This window comes from Ursus maritimus, unplaced genomic scaffold (assembly GCF_017311325.1).
Source record: "Ursus maritimus isolate PB19 unplaced genomic scaffold, ASM1731132v1 scaffold_19, whole genome shotgun sequence".
Classification (NCBI taxonomy): Eukaryota; Metazoa; Chordata; class Mammalia; order Carnivora; family Ursidae; genus Ursus; species Ursus maritimus.
The window spans coordinates 56,407,129-56,434,661 of NW_024424341.1; the positions used below are offsets into that span (position 1 = coordinate 56,407,129).

The window sequence follows — 27,533 nt, forward strand, 5'->3', positions numbered from 1 at the left end:
CATACACACCGCAGTCACTCAGCCCTGGGATGGTCCTTCCCGCGGGCTCCTGGGCTCCCCCCAGACCCCCTGGGTCCAGGTCCCCAGGACCACTACCCGAGTATTTGCATTTCACACCCACTCACACACACACACACACACACACACACACACGCTCTCGCCCCAACGACTCCTGCGCCACCAACAGCTTTCAGCAACCGCTTCACTGGGTTGCCTATCGGAGCCACATATTAATAGATTTGTTCAAGGATTTCCAAACGATTTGAGCTTTAGCCTTGGAACTTTCTGTGACGAGGATTTTTTTTTAAGTCCTTATCTTTTAGACACCTACTAAAGTATTTCCAGGCGATATGTCTAGGACTTGCTTCAAAATAACCCAGCGGTGGGAGAGCAGGGGGTCTTTAGGTGAAACCTGATGGACTGTGGATAATTGTAGACGCCGGATGCGGGCCACACGGGAGCTCATCATACTGTTCTAGTTGTTTGCGTGAACTTTGCCATAATAAAAAGGTTTCCAGTGTTAAATTGTCAAGAGAAGTGTTAACAGAAAACAAGTACTCCAAGCCTCTTTGGGGGAAGGAGAATGGGGGGGCAAATCTGGGGCCCAGCTGTCTATTAATGGGCAGCCCCCTTCCCCACCCTTGACCCCCTCCTCCACTGGACCCCTTTCCCCATCCTTGGTGTCCCTAAGGAGGGAAAGGAGAGCCCACCGGTGCCCTCAGGGGCTCACACTAAAAACCTCCACTCCGATTGCTCCGATGGCTCCGGTCATCACAAAATGAGTTCAAGCCTGCTGGGTCCAGTAGCCGGCAGGCCTGGGGGCAGTCCCAACTCTGCCCCCTACCAACTATGAGCCCTTGGCTAAGACCTAAGTCCTCCGGGGAAATGAGATAGTGAAATGAGATAGATGATAGAAAAGGTTCCAGAAATCCACATAAGGTTTATGAGACACTTGGCACTGCGCCAGGCCCGTAACAGGCACTTCAACGTTAGCTACTGTGGAATATTTGACCTCACTCCAGGCTGGGTGTCGTCTTTTAAAGGCATGTACTGTCTGCCCATCTTACACTGGGACCTGAGGTGAAATGCCTCTGAAGTCAGCAGAGCCGTGGAAATCGCTCAAATGACCTGCCCAGGACTGCTGACACGGCTGTGTGCGACTGTGCTCTCCCTTGCTACAGGTCCCGCACGGTCGGTGTCTGTCCCTGCGTTGGAACGAATTGCCATCTCTTTGGTGGGAGGCGAGATGCGGGAACTGCGTGTGTTAGGGACCGTCTGGGACGAATCACACCTTGGGTTTTCTGTCTGTTCTGCCAAGCTAATGCAGCTGAATTCTCAGACATTAAGTGGGCTGGTCATGCTTCCGATGAGGCCAGACCTCTGTTCCTGGAGAGGACACAACAGCTGCCACCTGGGTGTTCCCTTTAACACTCACTGTGGCCCCTCACCCCACCTCCCAGTCTACCAGATCCCCCTCTCTTGTGCTCCAGATCTGGGGTGGCCTCGCCATCTGCCCAGTGACAGGCTGGACCCCTGGCAGCATCCTCGCTCCCTCCTCAGCAGCCTGTCGGTCCCTAGCCCTGTCCTCTTGCCCTGACTCTCTTGGCCCCGTCCCCCTGCACCTGCCCCTGCCGGTCTGTCTCTGCACAGCCCCAGAGCTGACCCTGCTCGTCCCTCGCTCACAGTCCTGCCATGGCTCCCCAGTGCCCTCAGAGAGTCCACGCTGCCTGGCCTGATGCCAAGGCCCTGCGTGGCCTGGCCCCTGAAGATTTCTCCCTCTCCCCTCCTGCCCCTCCTCTCTGAATTCAGCCCATGTTGATGAGCCAGTTTACCCCGAACGTTACCCTGAGCTGCCCTCTCTTTTGGGCCTGTGGGCCTCAGAACAAGCCAAGTCACCCTAGTCTGTTCTTAGAAAACATCCTCAAGGTTCAGGGTGGACATTGTGTCCCACAGATGAGCAACTGGGCCGCAAGTCTCCTGCAGTGGCCACTGCGACCTCCGTGAGGCATGCGACAGTCTGTCCTGCAGAGCAGGACCGGCCCTGATGCATCCCCGGGATGCTTGCTTCTCAACAACCCCAGGCCTGCTCTGTGCTGGGCCAGGGTATGGCGGCAGCTCACAGGGGCACCAGCCAGGCCCAAGAAGGCTGGGAAGGTTTCCTGGAGCCTCTGAGCTGAGGATAAGCGGTGAGCAGGGGATGGCCAGCCCAACAGGGGAGAAAGGATATCTCAGTCAGAGGGAACAGCATCTGCAAAGGGGAGAGGAGTGAAGGGAAGCCGCAGAGTGGGGAGCAGGAGAAGGTGCTAGCAGTACGTTTTGCTGGAGCTGAAGCATACGACTGTGTTGGATGCGGCTGGGGAAACGGGGTTTCTGGGGCCAGGCTGTGAGCAAGGAGTAAAGCCAGTTCTGGGGCCCTTGGGGATGGGCTGGAGGGCTGGATGGGACTGACCGGGGAGGCTGGGAAGGCCTGGGCTGGGGCCAGGACAGAGGGAACAAGATGGGCGCAGAATCGGGGCTGGAAGGACAGGCTGGGGACTGACAGACTGGGAGGCAGGGCAAGGGCCATCTCCAGGGGTCTAGCCAGGGCCGGGGGTGGGGGGGGGCAGGGCCCTCTACAGATGGAGAGCCACAACAGGAGAGGAGCGGTATGGGGAGCCGCTGCTGGAGGGGAGTGCGATGGGCCCTCCAGGGGGCTGTTCCAGAGTTGGGCGGCTTCAGGCTGAGCAAGGAGATCTGAGATGATAGGGAGCTGCCCGTGGAAACCAGAGATGGCTGCGCTCTTCTGGGGGGGAAGAAAGAGGGATAGGTGCACTACAGCAAAATCGGCTCCCCGCATCTGGTCTGAGCACAGTCCTGAGAAGGGGGTTTGGGGAAGGATCCTGAGCTCAGTGGGATGGGGTGCGTGAGTGTTGGAAGGCCTTAGGCACGTCCAGGGAGCAGGCAGGGACAGGGGTCTGGACTCTGGGAGAGGAGCCTGCACCAGAGACAGATATCTGGGAGTGATGGACACACAGGAGGGGACAAGAGTGCACAGGGTGGGGCAGCTGGAGGGAGGCTCAGAGGGCCCACATTTAAGGACTGGAGCTTAGCCCGGAGCAGGGGAAAACATTTAATGGATAGGCTAAATTAGCTAGGGAACTGGGTTTTAAATGGGACCCTGCAGAGCCTGAGAGGCTCCGCAGCCCCCTGGGGCCTCAGAGAGGTGGGACGCATGGTTCACCTGGGGCTGGCAGTCTGGGTGCCCCCCCAGACCAGTGGACACCCCTCACCAGCCTCCCTGCCGCTGGTCTCACAGCCCCACCCCCTCCGTGGTGGCTGCACTCCCTCTGTGCTCGAGAAACTCTGCCATGGCAACTGCTGCCCTGCAGAAAAAGCCCAGGGCCCCTATTCTGGCATTCAAGTCCCCTACCACCCCCTGTGGCCTCACTTCTCCACCCTGTACCCCGGACTCCAGCCCTGTGAGATCTCCCAAGCTGCACTCACTCAGCCCCTTCTCCACGGGGTTCAGTCCTCCCCTTTCAAAGCTTCCCTTAAATCCAGCCTGACCCCTAGTCCTTCTCAGGAGTTGCTATCCCCACCCCCAGCCTGTCACCCTCTCAGCCAGCCCAGCCTGGCTATTATCTGTGGGATTTATTACCAGTCCTCCTAAGACCCCGCTGGGATGGCTGTAAACAGCTTGAAAACCAATGAACCAGCGAGCGAATGATCAAGTACAGCGGACTCCACACACCAGTCCCCACTCCTGGGGCCAGCGCCAGCCCTGGGGAGAATCAGTAAAAGGCAGCCCCTCTGGGCTGACTCAGCCTCGACACAGCCAGCGCACCTGGCACAAGTTAGCTTTCAGCCCCCACCCATCCCCTCAGCCTCGAATCCTTGGATGGTGAACAACCTGCGCAACTGTATGAGGTGGCCATGCGTCCACATGTAGCAGAATCAGGAAGGGAGGGTGTTAAAAATACAGTTTCCTTGGCCCCCATCCCAGAGTTTCCAATTCAGTCCATTTGGGCTGGAGCTCAGGAGCCCGCATTTATAAAACAGCTCCCCTGGTGAAAATGACACCCCGCCAGGATGAGGAAGCTCAGACTCAGAGAACAACAGCCCAGTTAGTAATAATAATAATAACAATGATGGCTAACTCTCATATAGTCCGTTCTGTACTACATGTCAGGCTCTGTTCTCAGCATCACATGCGTATTCATTCATTTGATCCCCAAAACAACCCTATGAATCCGGTTCTTGTCATCACCACTCTCCAGATGTAAGAGCGGAAGCACAGAGAGGTTAAGCAGCCTGTTCAAGGTCACACAGCTAAGAGACAGAAGAGCTAGATTCAAGCCCAGGCAGTCCGGTTCTGAAACAACTTCCCCACGTCACTAAAATGCCTCTAAAACAGGCACTTAATGACGGGCTGGGAACACTCACGGGGCGCCTACTGCATACCGGGCACTGTGCCCAGTGCTTTTCATGGCGCCCCTCATTATATCCTCAGGACAACCGTACAAGGCCGGTCTCACTCTGGTCTCCGTTTTCCAGGTGAGGAAACCGGAGCGCAGAGAGATTAAGAAAGCTGCCCAAGGTTGTGCTGAGTACAAGGGAGGGAGCGAGAGAGGAAGAGGGGGAGGGAGGGAGGGACAGAAGGTGGGAATGACAAAGTAACGGAGGGAGGGAATGAAGGGCACCACGAGGCAGGAACAATGCACGGAAGAAACGAAACTGCAGGGTGGCCTGAGCTTCCGGCTGAACACCCAGAAGCGGGGACCCGAGAAGCTCGCCGGGGGCCGCCCACTCACCTTGGAGGCCCGCAGGCCCATGAACATGGCGAAGAGCAGCAGCAGCAGGGAGGTGGCCATCTTGAGGTCTGTCAGCACCACCATGCCCACGTTCACGAACATTATCATGCCCGAGACGAAGAGCGTGAGGTTGAGCAGGGCGCGCTGCGCGGCGGACGTGCGCACTTTCAGCTCGGGCAGCAGCTGCTCCAGGCCCTCCAGGGGCGTGTCCTTGAAGCTCTTCAGCACCAGGTGCCCCCCCTTGGTTCGGGCCGCCAGCACCACCCGCTTGAAGTATCTCCTGAGGGACGAAGACCCAGGGGCAGGAAGGGGGGTCAGGACAGCGCCCTGCGGCCCCGGGACGCTCTCTCTAGCTCTGGAGTCACACGCTCATTGGAGAGGCTACTGAATGGTGGCGGGAGGAACCTCAGACATAAGCCAAGTGTCCCACAGCAGGGCGTCCGTTAAGTCGTGCGATCCCCTGTTACTGGACACACAGATGGCTTCTGGTTTTATGTACTGGCGGACTGGGCGCTGAATACAAATCTCTTCGTTGGTGATTTTTCAAACTCAAATTCTACTTTTAATTTAGAGCGTCTGCGAGGTGCCAGGGAGCGCTATTAAGCTCTGGAGAGATAGCAAAATGAGTCAGCCACGGCTTTGTGGAGCTCACAGTCCAGCGTGAGAGACAGATAATTAAACACACAGTCTGCAAGTATAAATATCTCCTTGGAATAGATTCCTGGAAGTGGAACTACTGAGCGGTATATAGGGATAGGAGGGTTTTTTGTGTTTTTTTGGGTTGTTTTTGTCTTTGGGTTTTTTGTTTGGTTTGGTTTTTTTTGGACTCATGACCATATTTGATAAACTGATTTCCAGAAAGATTGGGTAATTTACAGGCCCAAGAGATCTGGCTCTCCTGACCCTGCTCTGTGTTAGAGGAGCCTCTGTTAAAAATATAACCTTCACCAGAATCCTGGCTGCGCCATTTTTTCAGAATGTGGCCTTTCCTTTCTGAGCCTCAGTCGTCCTCATTTGGAAAATGGGGAGAAATGTCCCTACCCCTTCTCTTCCCCTGGGCACTGTAGTTCTTATTTTCCCTTGGGAAGAAAAGGCAACATTTGGATGATATCCCCACCCCTTTCTTGACTTCCCCCCCAGGTCCCGACACCCAAATCCAGACACTGACCTGTCAGTCCCCTCTCGACTCTAACCTTGCTCCCTTTCGCTGCAGCTGGGGAACAAGGGCCGCCTCACCTCTGTGCAGGGGGCGACCTGATGAAGAAGCCACGTTTGGAGCCCACGCTGGACTTACGGGGCATCTGCCCGACTCGCTGGCCCAGGGCCCAGAACTGCATGTAGATATACTGATCCAAATTTATTGTCACCTGACAAGGGGAACAAAGGAAGAAAAGGCAGCTGAGCATGGGCTAGGGTGAGAGCGCAGGCTACTAGAATTAGATCCCCCTCCCCTCAGTGATTTCCACCCCTCTCCCAGGCTTATCATCACCCAGTGTCTAGGCAGGATAGCCATGTACAGGTGCTCATGTTGTATACTGCACAAGGGGATACTATCTAAGATGGCACCATTTACCTCCTCGTCATAGTCATTTTTATTTCCACATTTCCCAGAATCTAAGATGTTACTGATTTTAAGATACTCTATTATTTTTTAATTGAATAAATATGACATGTAACACTGTGTAAGCTTAAGGCATACAACATATTACTTTGATACATGTATATATTGTAATACGATTGTCAATTGGATATTCCATTATTTTATGAAGCAACTAAAAGAGAAAATATATTGCCAATTTAAACTATGCCACACCACCACTTATAAGTCATATCCCAATTTCGGACAATAAAATATGACTTTGGAAAAAAAGCGTATCTTAAAAATCACTAAAATGGGGGACTTTGGAAGATTTTAGTATTTGTATTTTAATTTTGTTGACTTTAAGGATGAGCGTTTTGTATTATTTATTATTACAGTTTTCTGGCAGATGGTGATAAAGTCTCTAGTCCTAAGAAGAGCCGTATATTATGATACTTTTCCAACAGATGGCAGTGCAGTGACTGAGAAACAGGTACCTTATTCTAATTAACCAAAGAACACTACTGTGGGCTCATGGCCTGTGTTCAGGACAACTCCCAGCAGCCTCTGCCCCAAAGGCTCCATCCCTGCCCCAAGGCCTCCTGGGAGTTCCAGTTGTCCCCTGGGAGACAGGCACCTGGACCTCATCCTGAGGGTGATGGACCACCAGTGCGTAGGCCAGAGTGTCCTCCGAGAGCGGGGAGAAGTTGGCTTGGGCCAGCAGGGGTTCCAGAGCCTGGAGCACCTCCTGCTCGTTGCACAGACGCTGGGGGTCCGTAAGCGAAGGCTGGTCGAGGGTCTCCCTGTCGGGGTTGATGGGGTCATACAAGGCCTGAAGAGAGAGTCAGAGAGAAGAAAAATGGGCTAGGGCACAAGCATGAGGGATTGTTCCCAGCCCCCCCAAGTTTAGGTGATGGGGTGCCCCTGGGCTAGTGTGGGGCCCTCTCCCCTTCTCTCTCTGTCTTCGAGCTCACCTTAAGTAGCCTCGTTATTCCTATGCCTTTAAACACCGCTCTGTGACTCTCTGTGTATCTCCGGGCAACTTCCCATCTCTAGCCCAGACCTATCCTCCAGGTTCCAGACCCGATACCCCATTCCGGGGCACGAGCGTCTGTCCCCAGGAATGCAGGGGAAGGTGGACGCAGGGATGTGCAGGGAGAATACGTTTCCCAGCCTCTCTGGAGGCCAGGTGTGGCCAGAAGACAGGTTTCATCCATAGAACGTGAGCAGGCTGGGTCCAACTTCCCCTCGTTTATTGCTCCCCTGACCTCCACTCTTTTCCTTCATCTGCCGGCTGAAAACACTGCTTTGCCCCCAGCTTAGTTTTGACCACACGGAGATGAAGACAACATTCTAAGGAATGGCACAGCAATAAGACAGAAGGATGCTGGGTCCTAGGATAACCTCCTGCGGAACCCTGGCCCACTCACCACCGGACCGTGAAGAGGGACAGAAGGAATCTTCCACTTCCTTTAAACCATCTTGTAGTGGGGTCTGCTTGTTACAGCAGCTATGCCTTTATACTGACAAATGCAAACTCTCCAGTTCACATTTCTTCTGGGATGTCAGTCATCTCAAATGGCAGCAAGGTGAGCCACACGTCATATCCTCCCACCCCCATCTTCCAATAAAACCACTATTTTGGGTTTCTTCTCCCAGACCTCTTCCCCCCACAACCAGCCCTGGCCTCTAGCCCAAGCGTCAGACCCTCATATTCAATGATCTCTTTGACACCTCCCCATTGGAAAGGGCATCCCACATCTAATACGGCCCGAGGAGAATGCCTCATTTCTTCCTCTCCCTCTGCCAGCCTTCTCCCTAAAGGAAACGGCACCCCCTGATTCTACAGATGCTCGGATCAGAAATCTCGGAGGCATCCTTGATCCTTTCCTTCCCTTGGCCCCTCTATCCAATCCTTTAGCAAGTTCACTGGCTAGACCCTTGTGTCGCCCTTGAATTCATGCCCCGCCCCCCACCCATCTCCACGGCCACCTTCTCATCGGGCCACCTTCTCTTCCCACCTCAACAACTGCATTGGGCTTCTGCTCTGCCTGCTTCTTCTCACCACTTCCAAACCGGCTCCACAAAATTGCCACAAAGAGGTTATTTAGACTAGAAACAGATCCCGCACCCTCTCCCCCAGGAACTCCCCACTGCGATTGGCATAAATACCAGAAATGGTCAACTACCTCCGAGGTCCCGCACAAACTGGCCTCAGCTCTGCCCATCTCATCTTATGCACCCACCACTCCCCCCTGCCCACAAAAGAAAAAAAAAAAAATGTTGACTCAATGAATGAACAAGGGAGGGAGTCTCTGGATGCCTAGCCTCTTTGCTGGTTTCAGGATGACATGTGACTTGTCCCAGACTATACAGCGAGCCTCTTGGGGAGATCACTGGTCCAGAAAATACGCCATAAACAAGCCCAACCCTCCGTGTCTCTCAGGACAGGTAGCCCTAAGGAACAGCCTGTCCAGGCCAGGTGTAATTTTGAATTAGTGGAAGGAAAGAGGTACTCCAAGTGGGAGGAACGCCCTTGGCAGAAGTTTGGAGGTGGGAAGGCCCAGGGCCATGGAAACCACTGAGCAGGGAGACAGGACAGCCAAGCCTCAGCAAATCCCCTTCTGAACGAACTCCCAGGGCTGGGGCGTGCTGCCCGACGACAGGACTCCGGCCCAACGCTGGGGCCTGCGCCAGAAGCCCTTCAGGTCCCACAGGCCAAGTTCTCGGACTCACAGAGTGACCTTGAGAAATTCCACTGCCAGGACTGAGCCGCAGTTTGAGGGGGAGGGAAGCTCAGAGCCCGAGAAGAGAGAAATCTGCATTCATCAGGCATCCACTGCGAGCCAAATTCTCTTCTGGGCACCTCCCATCTACCTCCAGCCAGGGCTCCAGGCCAGAAACCTGGATGTCACAGGTGACCCCTGGATGTCACAGGTGACCCCTGCTGCTCCCTTCCCCCACACGATGAACCCTGCTGACTCTACCCCCAAAACAGATCACCATTTTGCCCCCGTCCACACCCCCATCTCCTCCTCCTGACTGGAGGAGTTTAACAGCCTTCTCAGTGGTCTCCCCAAATCCCCTTGCCCCACCCCCAACAATCTGCTTTCTACCCAGCAGCCAAGATTCTATCAAACCATAACGACAACAGTAATAAATGATAGTGCACATTTATAAAGCGCTTACCAAGCGTCAGGGACTGTTTGAAGCAGGTTGTTCTCACATTTTGACAATGGTACTATTGTTATCCTCATTTACTGAGGTGGGAACTGAGGCACAGAGAGGTTAAGTAACGGCCCAAGGTCACACAGCCAGGAAGTGGTATATCAGGAATTACACATCTAACCACGTCGATCTCATTCCAAGGCTCCTACTGCCCTCAGGAAATAGGATCATGTGTCCTGTGTCTGTTCTGTGTCCTGCAAGGCCTCTGAGGACCTAACACCACAATCTCCGTTGGTGGCTCAACACCAGCCACACTGGTTTAAGTTCCTCCAGGCACAGGGACATTGCACATGCTGTTAAGAGACACCCCTGTCCCCCATCCCTGTCCCCTACTGAAGTCCTATTCTTCTACGATATTCCAGTTCCCTTATCACTCTCAAAAAGCCTTCCTCCACTCCTTAGGCTGAGAAGAGCCGCCTTGTGAGGTTGGACAGATTGTGCACTGCACAAATGTGCCAGATCTAATAAGCACCATTTTAGATGCTGTAGACGTATACATTTATCCTGTCACTCTTTCAGATGGAAATAAAGAATGCGGAGCAGCACCAGCCAACAGAACTGCCTACAATGATAGAAACATCTAGATCTGCACCATCCAATAGCTTACCACTGGTCACAGGTGGCAACTGAGCACTTGAAATGGGGTGAATCCAATGGAAGAAAGGAATTTCTAAATTTTATTTAATTTCAATGATCTCAAATTTCAACAGCCACATGTGGCTAGCAACTACCATATTACGCAGAACCAGGCGAGGGAAAGGGGCGCGTTTTGCCAGTTTGCACACGGACTTCGGTGCAGAAACCAAGGTCAGCTGTGTTATCTGTGGGCACGAGCCATGCCCAGTGAATTCACTGTCTGAATTTATCTGCTCATTGGGAGAGAGTCTCTGACTCACAATTATCCCCACCACCCAAGCTCAGCTCCCTGGGGCAAGGCGTGTGCTTGAATTTGCTGCTGATGTTCCTGAGCTCCAGACTTACCCCCCAAGAGCCCACTCAACGCTTGCCCGCGGACGCCCAACAGGCCTCTTGACACCCCCACGCGGGCATCTGACGGGCCTCCTCTCAAACCCACTGCCTCCCAAACGGGTCCTAAGACTCCTCCCCGGACCTGCTTCTCCCACTCCCTTACCCGGCTCAGAAGAGGCCGAGGCCATCCTTCCAGGTGCTTGGGCCCAAAGCCTGGGCTCCTCTATTTCTCACACATCGAACCCATCGGCAAATCCTGATGGCCCCACATTCAAAATAGATCCGGAATCTGCCCACTTCTCACCACCACCCGCTTGCAACCCCCTTGCACTCCAGGTCTGAGCTACCCACACCCCCTGGACCCTTGCGGTGGCCTGGGCACTGGTCTCCCTGCTCCCATCCTCCAGCCCCAACCCAGTCTATGCCCCTGGCAGCCACCAGAGGGCACCTGTTGTCACTGAAGTCAGCTCCCATCCCTCTGCGCAGAGCCCCCTGGTGGCTTCCACCTCACTCAGAGTCAAAGCAAAGTCCTCACTGGGTCCCCACGAGGCTCTGTAGGATCTGGGCCCCAGCCCCATCTCTGCCCTCATTTCTAGCCCTCTTCCCATTGCTCACTCAGCCTCTTTGTTGTTCATCCTACATACCATACATACATACACTCCTGCCACAGGGCCTTTGCACTTACTGTTCCCGCAGAACTCCTCATGGCTCACTCTTGCCTCCTTTTGGTCTCTGTTCAAATGTCACCCCTTCCATGAGGCCTTCCCTAACTATTGTACCTAAAAATTACAAAACATTCCTGCTTTCTTGTTCTTCTTAATTAACATTACCAGATTTAGCCAAAAAAAAATTTTTTTTAATTAAATGCAGTACACCAAGTTATATTTGATTTCTAGATCAACAACTAACAATATTTCGGTTTAAGTATGTCCCATGCAGTATTTGAGGACTGTATGACATAGGACATAATTATACTACAAAAAAAAAAAAAAGTTATTCACAGCTTATCTGAAATTCAAATTTAACTGGGTGTAGAGGGTTGAACAGTATCCTCTAAAAATTCGCGTCTCCTCGGAACCTCAGAATATGACCTCCTTTGGAAATAGGGTCTTTGCAGATCTAATGAGGTAAGAATCCCAGGATGAGATCATCCTGGATTAGGGTGGGCCCTGAAGGAGTGTCCCTTCATAAGAGACAGAAAAGGACACGCAGAGGGGCGCCTAGGTGGCGCAGTCGTTAAGCATCTGCCTTCGCCTCAGGGTGTGATCCTGGCGCTCCAGGATCGAGCCCCACATCAGGCTCCTCCGCTAGGAGCCTGCTTCTTCCTCTCCCAGTCCCCCTGCTTGTGTTCCCTCTCTCGCTGGCTCTCTCTCTCTCTGTCAAATAAATAAATAAATAAATCTTAAAAAAAAAAAAAAGGACACACAAAGTCACAGAGAAGAAGGTGACGTGAAGATGGGAGACAGAGGTGTCTGACTATTGTGTCTCTAAGCTGAGGAAGGCCAAGGATAGCAGCCACCATCGGCGAGGAGAGGGGCATGGGACGGTCCCCCCACAGAGCCTCCAGGAGAAACCAACCCTGCCCACACTTTGATTTTGGACTTCAGGCCTCCTGAACTCCGCAAGAGCAAACTTCTGTTGTTGTGAGCCCCCCAGGTTATGGTGATTTCTTACAGCAGCAGCTGGAAGTGAATCAACTGGGTGTCCTGAACTTTCTCTGGCAACCTGATCCCTAGTACTTAGCACCTCTTAACACATTTTACTTCTTTACCTTCTTCTTCTTCTTTTTTTTTTTTTAAGTAAACTCTATCCCCGACGTGGGGCTTGAACTCACGACCCTGAGATTGAAAGTTGCATGCTCTACTGGCTGAGCCAGCCAGGCACCCCTGCTTCTTTACCTTCTTGAAGGTCTGTCTCCCTCACTAGAACGTGAGCCCACAAGGCAGAGACGCACATCCGTCAGGCTCACCACTATGTCCCAGGACCTGGAACCATTTTGGAGGACACAGTAGGTGCTCAGTAAATACCTACTGAGGGGCGCCTAGGTGGCTCAGTCGGTTGAGTGTCAGACTCTTGGTTTCTGCTCGGGTCATGATTCTGGGGTCGTGGGATTGAGCCCCCACGTCGGGCTCTGTGCAGAGCGCGGAGCCTGCTTGGGATTCTCTCTCCCTCTGCCCCTCCCCCTGCTCTCCCTCTCAAAGAAAGAAAGAAAGAATCTTGGGGCGCCTGGGTGGCACAGCGGTTGAGCGTCTGCCTTCGGCTCGGGGCGTGATCCCAGCATTACGGGATCGAGCCCCACATCAGGCTCCTCCGCTATGAGCCTGCTTCTTCCTCTCCCGCTCCCCCTGCTTGTGTTCCCTCTCTCGCTGACTGTCTCTATCTCTGTCGAATAAATAAATAAAATCTTTAAAAAAAAAAAAAAAGAAAGAAAGAATCTTTAAAATGCATACATACGTACCCACTGAATGAATTCAATGATGAGTAAGGGAAAGAAGAGGTGCGGAGAGAGGTCACCCGTCAAGGTCAGTGGCTCAGCTAGTAAACAACGCAGCCAGCTCTTTTTCTCCTGCCCCAGGCAGCTTCCTCAAGGGGCTTAGGTCATCAGCAAAGGGTCCCCCATGGTGTCTCACCTGCCTCTGCTTCCACCCTTCCCTTCCCCTCTTAGCGTCCCCATTTAAAATCTCCTGCCCAGGTGGGAATATGCATCATCACTGTATATGTTTTTCTGTGTTTCTATATATGTAAATGTTTATAGAATAAAATGATTTTCTAAATAACTAAACCCTGCCTCTCATGGAACCCATGGCCGGGGCCCGGAGACAGTCGGACCCGGCTGCAAATCCTGGCTCGGCCATGCCCTCCCAGAGCCTCAGTGTCGGCCTCTGCAAACAGGGCTAAGGGCAGCTGCCCCTCGATGCCATAGGAAGGAGTCGATGAGCCTGACCCGGAGTGCGTGCTCAGTGGCAAGGGGCTGTGGTCGCTCCTATTCAAACCAAAGAGGGGACGTGCCGGAGGGCAGTGGCAGTGTGCAGCAAAGGGTTGACGCAGCAGGCCTGGGTTGTCCAAACCCTGCACATTCCAAAGGACCAGCCCTTGCCTTGGCTCCTGGGATAACTTCTAAGCCCTTGGAAATGTTCTGCCTGATAAAGAGTGTCTGGGTTGACCTGGGGCCTTGGGCCACAGCAGCTAGTCCACGCTAACAATGTGATTCATGGTGGGGCCTTGGGCCACCAAGTAGCAGTCTGACCCCTGGCGGGCCTGGTGACTGAGTAGCTAAAGTCAGCCAGGCAAGCGCCGACCAACCCTCAGTAACTATCCCGGACACCAGTTGGGGTGCCCGGCTGGCTCAGTTGGCACAGCATTTGACTCTCGATCTCAGGGTTGTGAGTTCGAGCCCCACATTGGGTGCAGAGATTATAAAGAAAATAAATAGATTATCAAGAAAATAAAATCTTGAGAAAAAAAAAATCCTGGACATCAGGGCTCAGGTGAATCTCCCTGGTGGGCAATACTCCGTACATGTTGTCATGCCTCATTGGCAGGACAACTATGTGTCATCTTGCAAGACTCCTCTGGGAGAGACAACAGGAAGCTGGCCTGGCCTCTCCTGGACCCCGCCCCATGGCCTTTCTCCTTTGCTGATTTTGTTCGCTATCCTTTTGTTGTAATAAACTATTACTGTGAGCGTAACAGCTTTTCTGAGCACTGTGAGTCATGGAGAGATAATCACTGAGGCCGATAGCTGTCTCAGGGACCCCCCCTCCCAGCCCCCGACACAGCCAGGATCCTGGGAGGGGAAGTGGTAGGATATGGAGAATGTGGCTTGCCGACATCACCCTTCCCTGGGGTTCCACTTCTCTTTCCGGCTCCTCCTTGGCTGTCCCCCTCACCGGGTCCAGTTCCCCTTCCCGATCTCAAGGCTGGTGTGTCCCAGGGCTCAGCTAATGCCCCTGATGACCTCATCTAGTACCATATGAATGCTCCCAGGGGATGCTTCTCAGCCCAGACCCCTCCTGTGGCCTCCGGAGCCCACATTCGGGTCCATCTGTCCACCTGGCTGTCTAACAGGCAACTCCGATTCCTAAGTGCAAAGCAGAGCTCGCGTCTTCCCCGCAGAGCTGCCTCCCGCCCCCGTCCTGTCTTCCACATCTCAGTAAATGGCAGCCCCATTCTTCCAGAGGAGCACGGCCCAAACTGCTGGAGGCACCCCCTGACTTTTTCCTTTCCCTCACCGCCCGCCCGCACAGCCAAATGCTGATGCCTTCCAACCATTACCAGCGTCTGACCACTTTTCCCCACTTCCACTGCTATTACTCTTGCTGGGGCTGCCATTATCCCTCACCTGGACAAACATAATTGACTCTGAATAGATCTCCCTGCCTCTGACAATCTGTTCCAGAAGGATCCTGTTAACACCTAAATCAGCACATGTCCCTCCTCTGCTCAGAGCCCTCCTGTGGCTCCCGGCTCACCTAAAGTCAGAGTAAAGTCCTTACCACTGCCCACAGGGCCAGGCAACAGTTTACCCCCAACCCCTCTCTGCCTTCGTCTCCTGCCCACTCTCCCTCGCTCACTGCCCTGCAGCCAACTCTCCGTACCCCAGGGCCTTTGCATTTGCTTTTCCCTCCGCCTAGAATGTGCCCACCCCCCACCATACCCCTGCCACCAGACATCCATCAGGCTCTCTCTCTGTCTTCACCCAGGTCTTAACTCCCCTGTCACCTCCTCAGAGAAGCCTTCCCTGACCACCCTGTATAAAACAGGCCCTCATGTCATCCTTCTCTATCCTGCTACTCTGCTTCATTGTTCTCAGCACTTACGGCTCTGGGGCATCCCATTTTATATTCATTCATTCATTCACTCATTGTCTCCCCAACCAGAATGTCAGCTCCACGAGGATGCAGCTTCATCTGTCCTGCTCACTGCTGTGTCCCCCGTGCTTAGAGCAGGGCCAGGTTCCAAGGAGGGGCTCAAAGGATTTTTACTGAATGAATGAATAAGCAAACAAGCACACCAAGGAAGGCGCCGGGGGCCTGGTCCTCACCTGCAGCCGGGCCAGGATATGGTGGTAGTGGAACAAGGTGCAGAAGTCCACGTGGGCCGCAAAGTCCTCCAAAGCTGCTTTCTCCGCAGGGCTGGAGTGGAATTCCTGTTACCTCAGGAAGCAAAACTTCTCTTTAGGCTTCTTACCCCTTCCTCACAGGGAGGATTTCTTTCCCTGGCAGTCCATACGATCTGGGCTTTTTCAGATTTTGTTTTGCTTGGGGTGGGGGGCAGCCAATTTTACTGACCAAGAAACTGAGCCAGCCCTGCGTAGCGGAAAGCAGCAGAAAGAGCTAGAAGGTCAAGTTCCTGCTTTGACACTCGCTCGCTGACATTCACACAATGCTTATTGTGTACCAGCCTCTGTTTGCTGGCCTATTATCCTCCAGAGGCTGTACAGAGATGCATGGAATTATAACCCCCATTTTTCAGAAGGAGAAACTGAGGCTCGGGGGAAGCACTTGCTGAGGGCCACAATATCTGTATAAAAAGAAGCTGAGACTCCAACCCAGAACACACATATTTAACCGCTTCTTGATGCTTCCTACCTCGGTGCCCTAGGTGAGTGTCTTCACCTCTCTCTGAGCTTGTTCCCTTATCAGCAACAGAGGATCACAACCTCTTTTTCCGAGAGCGATGGGGAGAATGTGATGCCATTCTGTGTCCACATACATACACACGTGTTTGTGTATGTGTGTCGATATCTACGTGTGTGCTTGTGGATAAAATCTAGCACAGGCCTTAGTATGTACGGAGGTGTTCAATAAGTAATTTTTAAATGAATGAATGATAATCCTCAATAATGACAAGTAGGATGATGAGAGTGGGGTAAGAGCTCAGCTCTGGAGCTGGACCAGGACTCTCAGTGGAGCAGGTGCCTAATGCCTCACGAGACACCATAGTCCCTGCCCTGCTCTGGAGTCAGACCACTTTGGTTCTAACCTGGGCCACAATGACATAGCCTTGAGTAAGTCACTTTCTCTCTCCTCCTGCTTCAGTCACCTCATTTGTAAAATAGGGACCATGGTAGTCTCTCTCTCACTGGGTTGTTCTGATGATTCAACAAGACGTGGAAAATGCTTAGCACTGTGCCATACAGTAAGAGCTCAAACAGTGTGATAATAATTATGATTATAGCTTCACTAGTATAATAATTATTATTAGGTCGTAGTAATAGTAATGATGAAGATAATCATTATACCCATTTTGCAGAGGGAAAAACCATGCCCCAGAGAAGCCCCCCCCTCCCCCAAGCTAGAGTCCAGAATTGCTGCTACATCAGCATCTCACAGGTCTGTCCCTGCAGTCCAACGCCACGCCCACCTGGGAGTGGAAAAGGAAAGGGAACTACAACTCCCAGGAGGCGCCAGAACAGCCCTCTATGGCACGTAGGGCGATGCCGCCGCGATGCCTGCCGGGAGTCGTAGTCCCCAGGCTCTTGGACCCGGGACGGGCGGTACCTGTGTCAGGAGGCGGAGCAGCTGCTCCTTGGAGAACGGGATGAACCGCTCGCGGTACTGCCGGGCCCAGTCGCGGGGCTCCGTGGGGTTCCACATCTTGCGGTACTCCCCCATCTTCGCCGCCAGCGACGACAGGGTCCGGGGGGGCCCGAGGAGCGTGGGCAACAGGGACCATACTCGGACCCTGGGTCCCCAGACCCCCCGGGTCAAATGCAGCATGGCCAGCCCCTTTCCTTGGAGCCTGAACGAGGGAAATGGACAGGGGTCAAAGGTCATCTAGAGGAAACGCACCCTCTCCACCTCCAGGGGCCGTCCCTACCCCAGGCAGGGCACAGAGCCCATCTGCCCGTCTTGCAGCGCGTCTTGCCCTTGCTCTCCCACACCGCTCATGTGGCCCGCGCCCCAGGCAGGGGTCAGAAGTCATGAGTCCTGGGGCGTTTTTCGGGCCCAGAGACCCTGTAGTGGTACAACGGGTTTCTGCGGGGTCTAGGCAGCAGGTGGATCTTAGGAGCATAGGAGATGCTCGGAAAGGCTACATAAGGGGTACAGGACAGCCCTCCCCCGGCCATGCAATTCTCCACCCTCTCCCTCACCTTAGCCAACGCTCGACTGTCATTGAGCCTCCTGCGCATGTGTAGGAAGGCGTCCTGGGTCCCCAAGGTTCGGCTTCAGCCTGCAGTAATACGCATGCGCAAAGCCTGGGCCATCCAAAGCTGTCCATCTTTTTCCAATGCCCTGTCTCAACTGCGCGTGCGCAATCTGCCAGCCTTTCTTCTCCCTGCTTGTTTGCGCGCAGCGCATGCGCTGCGGAGGTGTCTCCTTGTGTGCGCGCTTCAAAGGGAATGGGGCGGAGCGAGCGCGAGACTCCCGGGAAGACTGGGGCGGGGCAGGGCTCCCGCGCGCTGAGGCCACGCCCCCGCCCGTGTCCGCTCCTGAGAAGGCGGGGAAAGGGCGGGGGCGGGACTTGGACGCAGCCAATCAGCTGTGGAGGAGCGAAAAGGCGGGAAAAAGCGGAACCAAAAGAACGCTGAGGTGGCGCCAGAGACCAGGAGGGGAGGGTGGGCGGAAGGAAGAGCCGGCCTTCAAGCGACGAAGACCGGGCCTCCAGAGTGGGGGTGGCCCTTTGTCAGGCAGCATCAGCCCCCAAGTCCCAGCACCCCCATTCCAGGTCCTTAAAGGGAAGACTCCGTTTCTAAGAAGGTAGCCTGGTGCCTGGGGCATGACCTCCTAATTCTGAGGGGAGAGCTAAATTCTGAGCCCATGTTCCCCACACATCTAAGGTCCAGACCCCCCCGACTTGAGGAAATGCACTCTCAGAAAGTTGGACTTGAATTCTGAGGGGAGGCCCTTATCCTAAGAAAAGAACCCGAAATCACGAGGCCGGCCTAAAATACACCCTGAGGTGCCTGGATTCTCCATTATGGGTGCTGTGGCCCCAAACCTTGAAAGGGATTCCTCTGGTTCAGACCTCCCAAGGGTTCTGATCTACATTCTGGCAACCCCTAGTCCCTGGAAAATCCTACCTGCGGCTTCTCACCCAGAGAACACAGTCCTTAGAATGAGCCCCCTGGCTCCTGGGTCAGGGATGTGACCCCAGTCTCCCAGGCCTCTCCCCACACTCCTCACCCTGCACATCCATCCCTGGGACCCCAGGCAGCCCCCTCACCCGACAGCCTCTTCAGCCTGCATTCCTGACCCCTGGGACCCCCATTCCGGGACCCCCAGCAACCCCTCCACACTGTACCCCATCTCTGGAATTCTCAGGAGCTCCCTTACCCTGCACCCCATTCATGGGACTCTCAGCCACCCTCTCGCCCGGCACCCCCACCTCTGGGACCCCCAGCAGCTCCTTCACCCCCAAGCCTCAACTCCTCCAACCCTGGTAAACCCATCACCCCACACAACCCTATTCCTGGGACCCTCCCCCCAGAACCCTCTACCCCATGCCCCTATTCCTGGGACCCCTGGCAGCTCCTTCACCCCATGCCTCTGACTCTGACCTCCCACCATCCGTCTTGTCTTGCAGCAGCCGAGCCCAGGGTGGGCCTGGAGCCTCTGGACGGCAGTGCCCAGAAGGCCGCACCCCAGCATCCCCGCTCACGCCCCCCAGGACCCCAGAAGCAGAGCAACCGCCATGCACATCCCCGAAAGCCTCCAGGACCTGGCTGACAGTGAAGCCGTGCAGTTTCTGAAGAGGCCAAAGACCATCACACGGATCATTGCAGGGGTGAGGTCCTCCTGTAGCCCGACTGCCCCATGGGTGACAGGAAACAGGAGTTCTCACCTCTCAGACACAATGTGGAGGGAGTCGGGGGGAAGGAAGCAGCTGGATTGGGAGAACAAAGCAAAAGGGAGCTAATAACCGGAGTCACCTTTTACTGAGCACCTCACTCTAGGCCCTGTGCTTCCCTGAGCGCTAATTAACTCTCGGAGGAAGAAACAACACTTCCAAGTACAAGCGATGAGCCCCATTTTTGAGATAAGAAAACTGAGCATCAGAGAAAGTTAAATCACTGTCTATTTTATTTTTTAGAAACCATTGTTTAAAGGCTGCACTATCCAATGGGGTCGCCACAAGCCCCATGTGGCTATTGCAATTTAAACTAATTAAAATAAAAGTTTTCGTTTCTCAGTTCCAGTGGCCACCTTTCAGATGCCACCAGCCACACGTGGATGGTGCGGATCTAGAACATTTCCGCCATGGTGGAAAGTTCCATTGGACAGTGTTGGCTAAGGCCACACAGCAACAGGGAGGGCTGAGATTCAGATTCAAACTGGGGTCTGCGAAATGCCAGAGCCCGTTCATTTTGTGCCTCTCAGACAAGGGACCAGGACAGGAGTAGGGGCCGGGCCCTCTGGGAAGGAAGAGGTATGCAGAAGGGGGATGAGAGTATGTCATGTAGAACTAAGATACCAGGCGTTAGGTGGTCACTGTGTGCCAGGCACTGTGCCCAGCGAGAGCTTTATACGTGTTCGTTTGATCACGTTGCCAGAGTCAAGGCATCTGGGCTCAAATCTTCATTCACTCCAGACTCGGCTGTGTGACCTGGAGCCAATCACTGCGCCTCTCTGGACCTCAGTCCCTGAGGGGGTTAGAGCTGCGGCTCCGGGCTTTATGCTGTGCCAGCTCCACTGCTCTCCTTTGACAGAGCTGGAAACTGAGGCCCAGGGAGATGATGAGACTTGATCGGAGTCATGGGAGCAGGTGGATCAAATCCAGGGTCCTAACCCAGAGCTTCTCCTTCCTGCCCCTTTGGAACCTGTGGATGGAGGAGGATCCATAGGGCCTGGCTTACAACCCTGGCTCGGCCACATGCTGCCCACATGGGGTGGCACAGTCTCTGCTTTGCCTGGGCCGCGCCTGGTTGAATCCGCTGTAGCGCCACCCTTCATTCTCGAAAGCTCCTGATTTTTGGGGGATAATGTACCCAGTCACCCTATGTCTGTGTGACCTTGAGAAAGTGACTTGTTTTCCCTGAACCTCTATTACCCTCATGTGTAAGAAAAGGCCCCTGATACCCTGCTGGTAGGAAAGACTGTTCTGAAAGTGAAACCAGTTTATGTCCCTAAACTGATAAGCATGGGCCTGAAATTATTAATCACGCTTTTTTTTTTTTTAGCAATTATTATTAGGACAAGTCATTTCTGTGAGCAAGGAGAGAGATGGGTCTGGGGGACTGAGGGTGACAGGGACTCGTGTACATTGCCATTCCTCCCCAGGGGAAGAGGGGAATTAGGAATTCCACGTCCCAGTTCTGAGTCCCTCATGGGCGTTAGATTTTCTCCTCACTATGACCCTATGACATGGGCATTAACTACCCCTGTTTGACCCAGGGGGAAACTGAGGCTCACGGAGGTTGAGTGACTTGTCCAAGGTCATCACCCAGCTGGCGAGCAAGTCATAGGATTCTCACACCTCCAAAGCTTCAGAAGGAAAAGCGGGTGGCAAGGGAGAAGGAGGCCCAGCTGGTGTGGACGGGCGTGGGGAAGGGGGAGGGAAGGGCCACGGAGCGTGCCAGACGTTTTGGTCACGGACTTTGCCTGCCGCCTCCATCCGCCCTCCCGCCCGTCCTCTCCTCCTTCCCCCCTGGCCTGGCTCCTCGGTAGGGAGTCTCTGGGCAGCTGGTGCTCTTGTCCTTCTCGCTGCCGCCTGCCAGCTGGTGCCTTAACTGATGAATCTTTGCTCCTTCCCTGGGGACGGGCCAAAGAGGGCATGGAAGGGTGTTGGACTCTGGCTTCAGGGGGTTGGGTCCCTCCGGCCTCACTGAGCCCCCTCCCTGAGTCTCCAGTGCCCGGGGCTCACACGGAAGCCCAAGGTTTTCAGGGTCAGTGGAGGAAGTTCGCCCACAGGCTCGGAGGTCAGGAGGGCCGGATCCCAGTCCCATCCTCCTTCGCTGACTGACCTTGAGAGGACACTTCCCCTCTCTGGGCCAATCATGAGAACCATCATCAGGCCTAGGCCCCCACCCACTCTTCACAGCACCGAGACAGACTGGGAAACTGAGGCTCCAAGAGGTGAATGATTTGCCCAAGGCCACACAGCTGGCGGAGTCGGGTGCGTCTGGCTCTTTCCACTCCACTGTAATGGCTCCAATTTATCACCTGTGAAACAGAAATGAATCAGGAACATATACCACGTGGGGCTGGTGCGAGGGAGGTAGAGCAGGTAAAATGGATACGGGCTCGAATGATCGATGGGCCTTCCAGTCCTCGACCTGGCTCTGTCCCCGAGCAGCAGAGCGAGATGCTCTCCTTCTGTGGACTCCTAGCTCCAAAACCGGGAATGGATGTGAACAGCCTTGGATAATGCTGAAGTGCCAGACGGAAGAGGGACTGGTTGTCATTGTTATATTATGATTTTCATTCGGAGAAGACAATTAAGGGAAAGGATAGAGGAGCATGGACGGAAGCTGAGGAGTTTAGGGGCCGATCCTTTGCCGCCTCCATCCCCGTCGGAAGGGCGGGGCAGGAGCAGAGAAGGGTCCAAAGTGATTCCTTCACAACGCAAGCTGGCTGAGGTCCAAGCTGGTGGTGGGGATAGAGAGAAGGGGCCCTTATCCAGGAGGAGTTCAAATTCTAGTGAATTTGAATTCTAGGAATTCACTTCCCCTCACCTACTCCCCCACTTCTGTCCCCAGCACTACCACATCCAGTCAGTCACCAAGTCCAATTTTACGTCCTAAATATCACTGGACTCCCCAGAGCTCTGACCTCAGCTCAGGCCTCGGCGTTTCTGCCTGGGCCTTCCCACCAATCCTCTCTCTGGTCTTTCAGCCTCTCTCTCTCTCTCCCTCTCCCTCTGTCTCTCTCTCTCTCTCTCTCTTATCGTGCCCTCTCCAATCCATCGCAACCCTGGAGATTTTTCTCTGACTCCAGGGCCAAGTCAGACCCTGGCCACCCTCTGCTCAGAACCCTTCCATGTCTGAAGTTAAATCCAAGTAAGAAATTTCACTTTCCATGGCTTTCAAGTCCAGGCCCCTCCATCTGGTGTTCAAGGCCTCTGAGGCTCTGGCTCCCGCCCATTTTTCCAGCCTCATCTCACCCTCCATCCCTCCAGTGAAATTTCTTTCCAGTCCCTGAAGGAGCCCCATTCTGCAGCATCTGGCTTTTGCACACACAGTTTGCCAACATGCCCCCCCCCGGAATGCCCTTCCTTCCCCACCCCCCCACCCCCCGTCTGCCTGAAAAACTCCTCATTCTTTAATGTGCAATTCACACCTCACCTTATTTCCTCCTAAATCCAACCCCACAACTTCCGTTCTGGCTCAAACCCTGACTCTCTCCCAGACCCCAGGCCCGCAGCCTCCTCCCTGGCCTCCTGACCTCCAGTCTCACCCCCTCCAGTCTGTCTCTAACCAGGCCTCAGACCCTCCCCTGTTTGCTGCTCTGCTGTGGCTCCCTATTGCTCTCCAGACAAACTTTCTCATCCTGCGTCACTCCATACAGCCGTCACCTCATCCAGAAAGCCTCCCTGGAGCAGCTCCCACCGCCCACCCCATACACACACCGGTTCCTTCCATATCTGCGTGGACCTTGCCCCACAGCATGGTGACGTCTGGGACAAGTCACTGGAGCTTAAACCTTCCACTCAGTGGCACTGCTGGGAACCCCTGCCCTCCAGACGGCTGATTCAGCTTGAGGCAGCACAGCAGGGCCTTCAAGCGGGCTCAGGAGCTGGGCAGCTTCTGTTCCAACCCAGGCCCTGGCACCTGTCAGCCGACTGGCTTTGGGCAACTCCTCGGCCTTTCGGCACCTTGGTTCCATTATCGAAAGAAACGGGGCTGTTAGCAGTACCCACATGCCAGGGTGGCTGTGAGGCTGGCTTGGGCTCACACTCATGGAGTGCTTCAGTGGCATTTAATAAATACACACCGCAGCAGACAAGCTCAGACGCGACTGCTGTACTACAGGGCGCTGTCTGCCGCACGCACAGGCGAGAGCTGCTGGATGGGCGATGTTATGTTGGCTTTGTAAAAAAAAGTCCTGAAGCAAAAGGAAGGAAGGAAGGAAGGAAGGAAGGAAGGAAGGAAGGAAGGAAGGAAAGAAAGAAAGAAAGAAAGAAAGAAAGAAAGAAAGAAAGAAAGAAAGAAAGAAAGAAAGAAAGAAAAGAAAGAAAGAGAAAGGAAGGGAAAGAAAAGAAAGGGAAAAAAAAGAAAAATGGTAATGTTTGTTAGATACGGAATGTTACATCTCTCCCTGTACTTTTATGTGTGTGTTTGGAATACTTCACATTTATTTTAACAAATTAATAGGAACGAGGTGAGCACGGAGGGAGGAGGAAGAAGTCGCAGGCCGAGGGAAGGGCCTGCAGGCAAAGAATAATCATGTGTAGGAAATGCTCCCGGAGCTCCTCACGTGTCCCAGGCACTGCGCTAAGCGTTTTGTATTGGCATCTGGGTTTGGTGGCAGGAACCTGTTTGGGGTGGCAGAAGGGGAGCATGGGTGAGGTGGGGAGGGGGGAGGGAGTGGGGAGGCAAAGATGAAATTGGAAGAGGGAGACCGGTACAGACCACGCAGGAAGGCAGGGTGTGGAAGGACCTCCGTGGGGGCTTCTGGGAGACGGACAGATGGGCCGAGACTGGAGGCAGGGAGGCCAGGGGGGAGGCTAGGGTGAGGGCCCGGGGGGAGAGGCCGAGACCGAAGTAGGATGGAGAGAAGAGGGGTGAGGAGCAATAGGGATGGCGTGGAGGCCCTGAGGGTGTGACACAGAGAGGAGCGGGGCCCACCATTCCCAGGCAGGAACCCAGGGGGATGTGCAGTTTTGGTGGATGCTGAGCTCTGCTCGGCCTGCTGGGAACCCCCCTCCTGCACCCACAGGTCTTCTCCCTCATCGTCTTCTCCTCCCTGCTGACCGACGGCTACCAGAACAAGACCGAGTCTTCGAAGCTCCACTGTGTTCTCAATAGCAACAACGTGGCCTGCAGCTTCGCTGTAGGAGCCGGCCTCCTGGCTTTCTTCAGCTGCCTGACCTTCCTCGCCCTGGACGCCCACGAGAGCCGCATCGGCCGCTTCAAGACGGCCTTCCAGCTCCTGGACTTCATCCTGGCTGGTGAGCCCCCTGGGACTGCCCTCCCAGAGCTGCCCCTCTAGCTCCTAGGGCCCCCAGGACACCTCCCTTCGCTGCCCCACCAGCCCACCGTCCTCCACACGTGACCTGAGGCCTCACCCCTCCCTTCTGGAAGCTCTTCTGCACCTGCTGTTTCCCCCCAGGGAATTATTAGTCATCCTTTAGACTCAGTGTAAGGGTCACCTCTTCTGACCCCCAGGCTAATTCTAGAAGCCTCCCTTCTGCCCTGCTTTTTCCTCGCATTCACCTCCCCTCTTCACAGAACATTTCTTGAAAAGCCACCCGGTGGCAGGAGGTGGGGTTCCAGCACGGAGCCAGGCAGACCTGAGTTTGAAATCTCAACTCGGGTGCCTGGGCACCCTGTGGGCTCAGCGGCTCTCTTCCCTCTCTGAGCTTCAGTAGAAGCTAGGATGAAAACCCCCACAAGGCAGGGCTTTTTCTGAGCATGAAATGAGAGAAAGGAGGCCTGGAGTAATGTTGACCTTTTCTGGGCCCTTCCCACATGTCAGGCACAGAGCCAGGGGCTCCACGTGCCTTGTCTCATGTACTCCTCAGACCCACCTGAGGAGGGAAGTCCTGCTCAGACCCCCATTTTGCAGAGGAGGAAACTGAGGCTTGAGGAGATTCTGTAATTGGGCACACAGCTGCTGAGTGGCAGTCTCGCCTCCTGACCACAGCCGAGTACTCTGCATAGAGACTGGCACACAGGAAGCACCCAATAAATGAGTTCCTTTTCCTCAGGCCCTGGGGTTCCCTCTTCTCAGTTTGATCCCAGCTGTCCCCACCACCTCCTCCCCCTCCACATCAGGCTGATCCCAGCGTCTCAGGGCTGAGAGGGCCCTTAAGGATTATTGAATCCAGGGCCATACACAAGAACTTTCTGTGAAGATGGGAATGTCCCATACATGCGTTCCCCAATATGGAAGCCACTGGCCACACGTGGCCACTGAGCACTTGAAGTGTGGCCAGTGCAGAGAAGCTGCGTTTTTCAATCCTATTTTAATTGATTGAAAGGCAGCTAGCAGACGTGGCCAGTGGCAGACAGCCCAGCTCCGCTCCAGCAGTGCACTTTACGGAGGGCTGGGAAGGAGAGCCCACTCAGCCAGACCCCAGCTCTACCCTTCCTAAGTCAGGCTCCCCCTTCCCCTCTTCTCTCCTGCAACCCCCCAGTCCTGTGGACAGGCATCTGGTTCGTGGGTTTCTGCTTCCTGGCCAACCAGTGGCAGCATTCACCACCCAAAGGGTTTCTCCTGGGAAGCAGCAGCGCCAAGGCCGCCATCACCTTCGCTTTCTTCTCCATCCTCATCTGGGTGAGGATGGGCCCCCTATGGAGGGCAGGGCTGGGGGACTAGAACGTTCCGCTCTCGCTCAGCTCCACTGGGAGTGGGGGAGGGCTCCTCCAGGGCCTCTGCTAGTCTTTTCTGTGACTGGGAAAATTGGAAAGAAGGCTCCCCTTACCCCCATGCAGATGCAGCCCAGCATTAGGCATCGTGCTGGGTGCCCTTGTGCAGTGAGCAGTGAGCACAACCGTACCCTGGTCTCCCTCCCAGGCCAGTCCCCAGTCCCTCTCCTCCCCTGCCTAACCCAAGCCAGCCTCTGGCACACCCTTTCCTGCCCACAGATATTCCAGGCCTACCTGGCCCTCCAGGACCTCCGGAATGATACTCCAGTCCCTTACAAGCGCTCCCTGGATGAGGGCGGTGTGGTGCTGACTACCCTCTCCCCGCCCTCCGCCGCCAGCCCTGTTAACACACCCACCACTGGCCCCAACAACCTGAGTTATGCTGGTTCTGCCCTGTCCCATGTGACCACTCCGAAGGCCCCCCGCCTCGCCATGATGCCCGACAACTGACATCTTCCTCCACATCAGTAAAGAGATAATCCTCCCTCCAGAAGGGTTTCTGAAAACAGCCCTCTGTCCTTCTCATGTCTGTTCCCCTCTGGTCTTTTGAGTGGCCAGGGGTGGGGAGAAATCCTACGAGGTCACTTCAGGGGTCTCTGCAGGAGGCCCCATTTCCATGCCACCTCCCAGACTCTCCCATCTGGGTACCACCGTGGCGTGGCAACCCCAGTGACAGGAAGGGGACATCCCTTTTGGCCCCTTCAATTCTCACCCCGGCCAGAGGAAGGAGGCATGAGGGGCCCCAATGCACGGTCGGGCAAGCTCACGTTCAGAGAGAGAAAACGCTTCTGCCCGTGGAGAGAACACTAGGAAGAACCAGGGCCAACACTGGGAGCAGCCCTTCCACTCACTCCAGTGACAAGGGACCCAACTCAAAACCAAGGAACAGGGGACGGTGAGTCCATGAATGAGACCAGGGGAGATCCTTGTCTGCAAACATTTGCAAGACCGTCTTGGGGAAGAGGAGGGAATTTTGTTCTAGAACCCAGAAGGCAACTGGGGACTCGGGCACAGGCCGAGCAGGTGACCTCAGTGAGTGAAGCACTCATTAAGGGAGTAGCGGGGACAGGGGCCGTGTCTCGGGGTGGCAGCCTCCACTCAGCACCCACCATTCAGCACCACGGGCCTGGGGTGTGTAGGGCAGTGCTGTCCGATTAAAATGTAACACAAGCCAGCGGGCGGTGGGGGGCAGAGTATTAAACTGTCTGGTAGCCACATTAAGAAAAGCAGGATGAAACAAGTGAAATTAACTTTCATATATTTTATTTAGCCCTGTATATCCAAAATGTCATCATGTATTTCAACACATCATCAGTATAAAAATTGAGGTCTTTTACATTCTTTCCTACAAAATTTCTGAAAGCCTCAGACAGCGCATCTGAATCTGGACCCACCACATTTCAAGGGCTATTGGTTCAATGGAGTCAATGGCTACTTTATTGGACAGCGAAACTCTAGAACCTTCTGGTATTGCTAGAACAATCAGAAATCTGCT

At 54.4% G+C, this 27,533-nt stretch overlaps 2 protein-coding genes across 4 annotated transcripts in view; one reads left to right on the forward strand and one right to left on the reverse strand.

Annotated features, from left to right (window-relative positions):
* TMEM143 (transmembrane protein 143) overlaps nt 1-17,827 on the reverse strand; it is a 19,896-nt gene extending 2,069 nt beyond the window's left edge. The window contains exons 1-6 of one of the 3 annotated variants that reach the window (XM_040634248.1): nt 17,663-17,826; nt 17,070-17,310; nt 15,611-15,715; nt 7,007-7,201; nt 6,027-6,157; nt 4,791-5,070 (exon numbers count right to left, since the gene is read on the reverse strand). In XM_040634248.1, coding sequence (XP_040490182.1) covers nt 4,791-5,070; nt 6,027-6,157; nt 7,007-7,201; nt 15,611-15,715; nt 17,070-17,310; nt 17,663-17,790 — 1,080 coding nt within the window. In that variant the 5' untranslated portion in view covers nt 17,791-17,826. Of the gene's footprint in view, nt 1-4,790; nt 5,071-6,026; nt 6,158-7,006; nt 7,202-15,610; nt 15,716-17,069; nt 17,311-17,662 lie in introns of all 3 variants that reach the window. The other 2 variants (XM_040634249.1, XM_040634250.1) reach the window with 2 other exon arrangements.
* A 1,266-nt stretch (nt 17,828-19,093) lies between these two features.
* SYNGR4 (synaptogyrin 4) lies at nt 19,094-26,525 on the forward strand. The gene is made up of 4 exons (XM_008684506.2): nt 19,094-19,296; nt 24,387-24,618; nt 25,807-25,946; nt 26,258-26,525. The coding sequence occupies exons 1-4, from the start codon at nt 19,204-19,206 to the stop codon at nt 26,486-26,488; spliced, it is 696 nt and encodes a 231-aa protein (XP_008682728.1). The 5' UTR covers nt 19,094-19,203; the 3' UTR covers nt 26,489-26,525.
* The last annotated feature ends 1,008 nt before the right edge of the window (nt 26,526-27,533 follow it).

Excerpts from the sequence above, each read along its gene's own strand:
- SYNGR4 (XM_008684506.2), top strand. The coding sequence starts at position 19,204 with ATGCACATCCCCGAAAGCCTCCAGGACCTGGCTGACAGTGAAGCCGTG. Across the intron at positions 19,297-24,386 it reads TCACACGGATCATTGCAGGG|GTCTTCTCCCTCATCGTCTT; the intron begins GTGAGGTCCTCC and ends CTGCACCCACAG. Across the intron at positions 25,947-26,257 it reads TCTTCTCCATCCTCATCTGG|ATATTCCAGGCCTACCTGGC; the intron begins GTGAGGATGGGC and ends TCCTGCCCACAG.